General features: G+C 38.7%; 1 protein-coding gene across 1 annotated transcript in view; it reads left to right on the top strand.

The window, feature by feature from the left end:
- Nucleotides 1-10,020, top strand: part of LOC107088663 (rootletin-like) — a 59,216-nt gene that overhangs the window by 29,320 nt on the left and 19,876 nt on the right. The window contains exons 16-21 of the mRNA XM_015380966.1: nt 3,027-3,220; nt 3,656-3,783; nt 4,136-4,305; nt 4,618-4,797; nt 6,533-6,652; nt 6,724-6,864. Of these exons, the coding sequence (XP_015236452.1) occupies nt 3,027-3,220; nt 3,656-3,783; nt 4,136-4,305; nt 4,618-4,797; nt 6,533-6,652; nt 6,724-6,864 (933 nt within the window). The remainder of the gene's footprint in view (nt 1-3,026; nt 3,221-3,655; nt 3,784-4,135; nt 4,306-4,617; nt 4,798-6,532; nt 6,653-6,723; nt 6,865-10,020) is intronic.

The raw sequence follows: 10,020 nt of genomic DNA, 5'->3' as shown, positions 1-10,020 counted from the left end.
GCTAAAAGTTTTATTAATGAAAATAAAAAAATTATATAACTTAAATGAGAAAGATATGGCATAAAGGAATGAGAAGTTAGTGGGAGGAACCAGAACTTAGCAATGGAAAACAGGCAAGGAGAATGACATTGGATTCAGGTAAACCAATCGGTTGGGTTTAAATCAACTGCAAAGGGGATGGTAAAGCTTGATTTATGCTTCTTGCATGTATGTTCGACACTGAATATGTGTGGACACAAATCTGCAGATTTTTATACTGCAGCTTTTCCACTTGTAGTTTGAGCTGTACAGGCTCCCCTGGAGCCAGCTGGCATATTAGGTACAAGCCTAAACACCATACGCTGTGAGGAAGTAGAAAACAAAGTCGGTTCCAGCTTTTTAGCCTACTCAAGTCATCCAAAAATGACAGTTACTTCTTTCCAAGAGTTTTTAACAATCTGTTGATTTTAGTGATATTTATGGGTGAAATCACAAGATGTCTGTAGAATTTTATATGAAATCCTCACTGGTAAGATCTGTCACTTGTTTACCATGTTTTTCCACACATAGTTCAAACTTTTCCTTGGTTCACAGTGAGTCATTTCACATGTACTCTGTGTGACACATTCAGCTGTTTGCTACATTTATTTTTAGTTCTTCTCTGGAGGACTGTTAGATTAGAATCATATCATCCATTTGCAAGTCTGTACTATAATGTCATCTGAAGATTTTTCAGATTCTGCAGAGCAATTCAAAGGAATTAAAAACTTCCCTGGATAGTGTTCTTACGGTTTACCCCATCAAACATGATTAAACAAGTGCTAGGAGCTACAACTTGCCCAATGCGTAAACATAGTAATGCTTCATTACATATAGAAGGCATATTCGTATCCTATTTTTCATATCTGACTTTTTAACAGCAATCTGAACTGCCCAATTTGGATCTTTTTTCAACCAAAAAAGGGACAACAAAAATCTAATTTAAACCATTTTATGTGTGGGACCAAATCCAATAGGTTTGCATTGTGAAGCCATATTTTATCCAACTGTTACATCCTACTTTAAATCTACACAGACCTCTATGGAGCTGAATTCTCCATTAATGGCTGTTGTTTTTTTTTTACCCTTCTTTTTTTTATGATGTTGTCATGATACTTTTAATTTCTCAATAATAACACAGAAACACTAACATTTATTATCTTTCTTTGTTTTGTTTATCAATAAAGCAGTATCAAGAACTTCTAGTGAGAATCATATCCATTATTACTTCTATAAACCGTGTGACAATCACATCGCAAGTTCAAACATCTGATACTGTTCACATTTATTCAGCACTATGAAAGGCCAATCCAAAAATATCTGATCTTAGGAAAAAAAGACTGAATTGAGCATCAAGTACGGCTTTGTGAACATAACCCCAAGGGAAAGTCAATACTGAACAGAGTTGGATTTAACTAGAGAAAGAAGTGCAAACAGGGGGCCAGGAGTAAACAGAGAAGAGAATAAGAGAAATAAGTAAGAACTTAGGTTAAAAAAATTATGAATACAGAGAAATAAACTGCATTAATACACAGCAAAAAATAAACAAAGCACAGATGAAAACCAAAACCCAAACACTGAAAGGTTTTGTAATGAAAATGTTGGTCATATAATGTGGTATGTAGTTTACTCCCTAATTTACTTGCTTTATTACTCACAAAAGTAAATGTGGCCATTTACAATCACTAAGGTCCTTATCTTGAAAGCTGAGAAAATGGAGAGAAACCTTGCAGACTTTGCCAGGAAGGTCTTTAGGGTTTTGGCATTCTGAAACTCCCCCTCAAAATTCACACAAAGGATAGCAAACTCTGAATGTAGCAGTGATCAGTATTGCACCAACTTTGGTGGCAAACAGAAACCAATATACTGGTTGATGTAATAAAGCAAGGAAGGGAAGGATTTGGACTAATAGCCAGGCAGCCAACCTGGAATTCAGCCACAGTAACAAAGAACATGAACATGGCACTTGAAGATATGTACTGTTAGTAGAAGTCAGCAAGGCAGGCTCACTTACCAAGCAGGGCGAGTGGTCATGATGGCCCTGAAGAGCTGAAGGATCAGTGCGAAGGAGGCCTGAAAGCAAAGCATCTTAGATTCACCATCAGACTAACATATGACATCCTTCTAAGACCAACAAATCTTCAATAGTCACTTGATAAAGGATAGTGGCTCATGCTGCAGGCCAGCAACTCAGACACATCATGACAAACCAATAGGTCAGCCTTATCCAAGGACGTGACACCTGGGACCACAATCAGGTCATGAAAAGCCTTGCCCTTCCCCTAATAGAGAAGTAAGATGTCCCCAACTCTCTCATACCAACAAAACACATGGCTGTCCAGACAACTTCCGTCCAGAAATTAGCAATGGTTGGCAGGAACAGCTCAGCGGACATCACTACCCAACAGCGGGCCGCTGTCCTAACAAATCCCATGATGCTTTGCAAGTAGAGCTCTCGCAAAACAATCCAGGATATATATGCCCATCTAGTGGCCATGGCTGATCAGTATTTTTCAATTTGCATTGTGGGAAATTTTGAGTCCACTACTTTTTTATCCACTAGAACTTTGGACCCTCATTTAAAATGGTGTAACGCTATATAGTGCCCTATATAGTTATTAGGGCGAATTTCCGGTTTAAATTCTTTTTTTTTTTTTTGGAGGTTGGCTTGATCAGTTAAAGCCATATCTTATATTACCTGCAGTACATCTATTCTACTGTTGCTACTTTAATTTTAAAAAGAACATTTACTGGGAATAATTCTGATGTCTGATATTTGCTGTAGTCTCGGTAAATTATTATAAATAATGTGTGAAAGAGTCTTTGTTGGTTATAATTGCTGTTCGTTAACATATCCTGTCACTGTATGCATGTTACACCTTAAAGTATTTTGTTTTGTCTTCCTTTAGGAAATTTGTGAGTTCATTAATAGTGTTGGAAATTGGGCCCAAGCCCAGAGGTCTGAGGACAACACGTAATGTTTTCGATGTGTTTATGTCCATCTTCAGGTCAAGAGGCAGATGCAGACTCTACAAGAGGAGCTGTGTGCATGCAGGAAGGAGTTAGATGAAAAAACTACCGCTGTCAGGAGAACTGCTCAAGATAGGGAGGAGATCGCCAAGGACAAGGCTGCTCTAGAAGTGAAACTAAACTCTGCTGACCGAAAAGCCTGTAGCCTCAAGCAGGAGCTCATAGCACTGAGGTCTGTGTGGTTTGTGTATGTTTGTGCGTTCTTGGGTGGAGGCGATTGTTAAGATATATGTATATATTAGTCTGATTCAAAAATGTGAGTTTAGTTGCAACTGTTTTATACGGCATAATTATGTTGATATGTGGCAGGCATTCACCGAGATGAATTAGTGTGAGTTCGCCCATTGAGTCCTCAGTCCCCAGCCTGTTTTTCTGTGTATGTTGTGTGGGTTAAGTGAAACCAAATGGCATTGTATATTTTGAGGCAATCTGACCTAAAGTGAATTTGGATTTCTAAAGCGCAGTCTCGTGTAACAAGAGTCTACAAGTAAACTAGTTTTATTTGGAAACTGTTTGAGGTGGATTATTGGATTTTATGATCTTCTCCACCTTGAATTTCAAAGGACTTTTTTTGAAGTGCTAAGGCCTTTTTATTGCTTTGTTCCAGAGCGGAGAAGAACTCCCTGGAGACAGCTATATTTGAGAGCCAGGAGCTTTCTGCATCCCTGGAGGCCGAGCTCACCAGGTTGGAGGGCGAAAGATACAGCTTGAATCTAGCTAACGAGGCCTTGACGCGTGAGTGGCCCCTTCCCTCGAAGATCTCACTGTTTTTCACGCCAAGCCTCTAGGCCATGAAGCTTTTCCAGCCATCCACCAGAGATCCATATTTCAGCGCTGAGATCTGCAACAGCTGGGCCCCAGTATCACTGGAGCTGCTTTCTCAGCTGACCCTGGTCTCAGTGCTGCATACAAACACATGGATCGAATAAATATGGTTAAGCTCTAATGTTCCGGATAAACCCATGGATGACCATAAGATATATATACAATTCCCAAAATAAACAAATAACTTGTATATCATCTTTTCATGAAGTACAGCTCAGTATTAGGTTAAGAGCTGAGTTCACGCATATGTTTTTATGTCCAGGTGAGGCGGCTCAGATGCGTGTAGATGCTGAAAAACAGTTACAACAAGCTGCAAAACAACGAGGAGTGTGGGAAGAAAAACTGGCCGAGGCAGAAAGAAATGCCCTCTTGATGCTGAACAAGAAAGAGCAAAGTCACAGAGAGCAGCTGGAAGCTGAACAGAAGCGTATGGTAAATTATTAGTGATAATATACCTTATAAAGTATGGGACATGCACAGAAACATCACTGGTTGCAGCAGCCTACATTGATGCCACTGTGGTCACAAAAGTCAGTACAGTCAGACAAAATGACCTAATCTGCCATTATTTATATTACATATAAATATATTAATATATATGCATTTACCGCTTCTGTCATGCTCTCAAATAATAACCGTTAACTGAAAAAAATACAAGCTATTTAGCTGATATAGTGAGTCCTATATCAAAGGTATTGTTCCCAGATGAAAACTGAGTGTGTGCTGATGTCTACTGTCTAACAGGAGCAGCAGTTTGCAGAATTCACAGTCCAACAGCAGCAGATCGAAGAGCAGCTGCGCACACAGTGCGAGGAGCTGCGTGTGCACAACCAGAGCTCGATGCAGCAGATGCAAGATGAGCTGGCAAAGCTGCAGAAGGAGTTCAGCCAAAGCCTCCTACAGGCTGAAAGTGACAAGCAACAGGTTCCTTTTAATAAGAGAAACTTTTTCACATGCGTTAAATAATCACCATATCACTCATATAGCTGAATATGAAAACTGAGAGTCAATAGAAAAACTGCAGTGCATTGCTGAAGTATTTTCCCCCTTGGACAGGCATCAAACATAAAGATATTAAATTGTAATTTTTTGTGAAGAATCAACATCAAGTGGGACACAATTATGAGGTGTTAATAAATTTACTGGATATTTTAAACTTTTTAAGAAATAAAAAAACTGAACAGTAAGGCATGCAAAATGAGGTGGGAGACAATCAGTGGTATACTGCAAAAATCTGGCCTTTACTGAAGAAAGCCTTTAATTAAAGATATCTATAAAAAGTCTCGTTTAAAGTTTGCCACAAGCTACCTGAGAGAAACAGCAAACATGTGGAGGAAGGTGCTCTGGTCAGAGGAAACCAAAATCAAACTTTTAGGCAACAATGTAAGATATTGTGTTTGGTGTAAAAGCATCACCCCGAACACACCATCCCCACTGTCAAACATGGTAGTGGCAGCATCATGGTTTGGTCTTGCTTCTCCTCAGCAAGGACAGAGAAGATGGTTATAATCGGTGGGCAGGAATTAATCTATAATGGAATGTCTCACAACTTGCAGTTGTAATCACAGCAAAAGGTGGGGCTAAAAAGAATCCACTCAAGGGGGGGTGAATAATTTTGCACACCCAATTTGGCAGTTTTTTATTTGTTAAAATAATTAAAATATACAGTACATTTCATTCCACCTCTTGATCGTGTCCCACTTGTTGGTTTATACACTTTTATATCTTTATGTTTGAAGCCTGTACTTCAAATACTATATTATGCCTGCATTGCCTTGCAAAAACAGAATCAGGACCAAAACCAATAGATGCATGCAAGTTTTATGTCCCAATTTGCAGTTGCAGTTAACCAATAAACAGTGACAGGAAGCAGAAAACACATAAATGAAGAACTAATTAATAGATAGAGCCTAAACTGAACAGCTGAAACAAGCACTGAGCAATGGAAACATTGTTGGCTTGTATTATAAAGGTCTGGGAAATACATGTTCTTCTTTGCATGAGTGGGTTCTCTCTGGGTACTCCGGCTTCTTCCTCGAGTCCAAAAACATGAAAGTCAGGTTAATTAGTGGCTCTAAAGTGAGTATGTAGGTGAATGGTTGTGTATGTCTGGGTTACCCTGTAGTACCCTGCCTTTTGCCTCTAGGCTGCTGGAGATCAGCAGCAGCACTGAGAGACAACCAGTGGAAGTTGGATGCATGAAAACAGGAACAGTAGACCACAATCACCCATGCACCATGGCTCCAACCCTGCCTTGAATATTTCCATAACGTTAGCCTTGAACCTGTCTTATCTGTGTCTGGTCCTTATTTTGACATTTTGTCACTAATGTTCTGGCCTTTGCACAACAGTTGTATTTGAGGTCACGTTATATATGTTTCAAATCTTATTGCTAACTAGAGATTATGTAAAGGAAAATAGCTGCAGTGTTTTTCTTGAGGGATGTCTGAGCAAAAGGTTGTATACTAACGCATGTGACAATCAAAGAAAACATATTTCCTTCCCTCCTCTTCAGTTATTCACCACTTTCCATGGCCTAATGTGGCAAGTTGTGAGAATGCTTTTGTTGAATCATTGGACATCCAAGATCATCTGGCTATAACAACTTTGTTTGCCACTGATTGTAAATCCCTCTGAGCTCTTTGTGTTTTGTGCTCAGGCTTTGTTCCAGCAAGAAGCAGATAAAGCTGCCCTTACAGAAAAAATAGCATCCCTACAACAAGATCTGGAAATGGAGCGAATGCAGAAGGAAGCCCTCAGCAAACAACATCCAGACAAGGTAAAGATACGCTAGAGCTGTATATTGCTCTGTAATTGTATGTTAACAGATTTATGTCTCTTATATTACAGAATGCAGTAATTATGAAATGTGAGCTGGAAGCCTTACAATCAAAGTTTGAAGAATCCCTGGCATCTCATCAGAGCTCCAGGATGAGTCTCATGGAGCAAATCAGAGAACTGAGCCAACAAAAAGCAAAAGCAAAACAAGAGGTAGGAACAATCAGTCATTGTAAGATAGATTACATGATTCAGGATATAAAGACTAGGCACTTTGCTTCAGTGAGGCCAGTATGTAAAAATAATCATCTATATAAAACCATCAATACAATTTATAAAAAAACATGTTTGCTGATTGAGGTGGGGAGCTCAGCTAAAGCTTGTTTGGTATTTTGAAAGCTCTGATCCCCACTGCCATGTCAGAGAGTTCATTAATTAGTGCTGGTGATGGGAGAAAAAGCTATTTAATTTAGTTTTCCTTTACTTTGTCGAATCTATGCGAGGTAAATGATGAAAGGAATATCAATAAATAAAATGCAATCAGAGACTTTAATGTGACTCAGAAACATGCGATCAGGAGAAACCAGGGGAGGACTCAGTCCCTGGTACCATGATATAAAATTAAAGTTTAAGTTAACCTCTTGTGTAAATAAGCCAGTGGGGGAGTGTTTATTTTCTCCCTTGCAAAACCCAGAGGCTGGCTCCACTGGGACTCTGGGTCCCCCTCTCCCTTCCACATATCACAACAGTGCTGCCTCATTCTCTCTGCCCCTCCCCTCCACTCCGCACCCTTAAAATCAGATAAAATAAAGTATAATTGGCCTGATCGCTGCTAGTTTGTTTCTTCTCACGTTAAAGTTTATGAGAACGAACCATCTTGTGTGGGCTCTAAACATAACACTCTTCCTTCTCCTCGTCCTCCCTTTCCACTCCTCTCACTCCTTCCCCTCGACCAGTTCTTGGTAGGCTGTAGTTTATCATGTTGTTTTGTGCGGATATTTTACTCTCTGAGCTGTTAAGAGGAGAGACAGCACCTGGATACAGGGCCAACAGCCTCTTATCTGTGATATGTTTAGGCCTTGGCCTCTCCAACTATCCACAACATGTTGCTATAAAACAGAATATAGGTCACAGAGTTTATTACAATTCTCTAAAAATGTTCATCTTTTAAAAAAGGAGGCTTAACGTGTGCAACAACATGTAATGTAATACAGCCTCATTATGTAGAAAAGTGCAATAAAATCCATTGATGTACTTTGCAGTTAATTATGCAACAATATTACATTACTATTACATTTTTTGACTGTTATTATTAAAAAAGGGGATTCCTCTTTTTAACCAATATTCACAAGCTACTTTTTGTATTTATCCCAATTACTATCTATGTAATAAATGTGTTTTGAACATTTAAATCTTTGAAATTCTGTTTATTACCTGCAAAATCTTGACGATTTAGTAGCTTATCCAGCTTCATTCAAACAGCTTTTTTTCCACAAAAGCATCTAAAAATGTATTCCAAATTAAAAGGCAAAAAGGAATTCCCAAGACTTAAGTATTCCCTTGTGTTATGTGTGATGTTAGAAGTCCCACTCCACACAACAAAAAGTGATAATAGTTTGTTAGGTCAATGTCTTATTAACGACTGAGACTACAGGTGAACAAATATTAATCACTGTGGACAGTAGAGCTTTTATGTTAACTTGGAAAATCTGTTTAGGACATTCAGAGCCATGTTATTTAACTGTTTGCAAAGTATTTCCTACTTAACTGAAACAATCCTTTACTAATCTAAAGACAGAGTAATCATTGGGTTTGTTTAGAAAAAGCCCCCCTACACTTTTTTAATCCAAGTAAAATGTAATGTTACTACATACTGAGGCAGATTGATTCTATCATATTTTGAAGCAGTTAATCCAAAATACTGTAATCACATTTTATTACATTTGATTTACTCATTTCTTACATCATTGCACAGTGCGGTGGTACAGGGTAATATCTTAATCTCATTGTAAAAATCTTTACATTTTCAGTTGAAGTTGTTTAATTTTGCAATATTTAGCTTAAAACCAATCTAGTGCTGCCCCCTATGGGTTGAAACGTGGTCACTGCAATTGAGTTTTCCTCTTGGTTAAAAGAATACATCTCTAGCTTGGTGCGTGTCTATGTCCGCTCCAGAGCTCAGGAATAATGATACATCCTATTTAACTTGGAACTGGCAGTGATGTAAACTTCCTTTTGTGGACACTCATATTCTATTATTCTTATAATGATAACAATAACATTGGAAAAAAAAAACATAGTATGCTGACTTCCAAGAACCAGTTGAATGTACCCTAAACCATGTCACATGCCATGTGGGAGTTAGGGTTTTTAATTGTGCACTATGACTATTGATTGATAACTTTTTTGTAACCATTAGACAGCACAGTGTTTTATTTTAGGTACTTAGAATATTTAGTTATTTCAGATTTACTTTTACTGTTATTTCACCTCATCTTGCCCCCTCCACTCATTTGGCCGTGTATTGGCACGGCCGATTTTGGGGGCATTATTCCAGATTTTCTGTAAAAGTTTTTAAAAAATCCACTGGACTTGGTTTCCAAGATTTGTGGCGAAACGTCTTCAAATCTTGGAAACCAAGTCCAGTGGAATTTTTTTTAACTTTTACGGAATGACTATGACCTGGATGACTGGGAATCTTCATCAGCATTATTCCAGATTAGTCTCAGGGGGAGGTATTCCTTTCAGTTTAGTTGCACGCATTTCTTTTTTAACAGATTTTATAAATATAAATAAGGATTTTTGACAAAAACTGTTCAGAAAACTTATTTGCCTGCAGTACTTAATGTAAAATGTAAACAAAAACAAATAAAAATCAAGATAACATAAAAGACAACAAACGAGTGTTGTCAAAAGTCTCTAAAAATTTGATTCTGTCATGATGGGTTCACTAATAGCGACCCAAGAATGCAGAACACCACTGACGGACACAGGGATGAAAGTTTAACAAGTTTATTTTGCACAAGCACACAGAATTTACTGGTTCAGGTTCGGGGCCTGGACACTGGTTCACCGGAGTCTGCGTGAGAGACAGTTCAGTTAGCGTTGCCAACAGAAGCTTGATTTCCTGAAGATTTACTGATTGTACCTTGAGGGTTCTTGAGGTTAGCTTTGGGAGAGTCTCTGTTGGATCTGGAGAGGAGTTCATCAGCAGAGTCCGCTTGCTGCTTCAGCGTCTCACGTCTAATAATGAACAGACCTTGACTTTGGGTTTTCCAGCTCTTAGTCCAGAGCTGCTTGGTGATTCTCTAAGATTCTTCAGGTTGGCTCTGAGGGTCGGCTCGGCAGGTTAGCTCTTCCAGAGCTTCA

Source organism: Cyprinodon variegatus, unplaced genomic scaffold, assembly GCF_000732505.1.
Source record: "Cyprinodon variegatus isolate N-32 unplaced genomic scaffold, C_variegatus-1.0 Scaffold226, whole genome shotgun sequence".
In the NCBI taxonomy this organism is placed as follows: Eukaryota; Metazoa; Chordata; class Actinopteri; order Cyprinodontiformes; family Cyprinodontidae; genus Cyprinodon; species Cyprinodon variegatus.
Note: the sequence above shows the minus strand (reverse complement) of the source record. Positions and strands in the feature narration are given on the sequence as shown.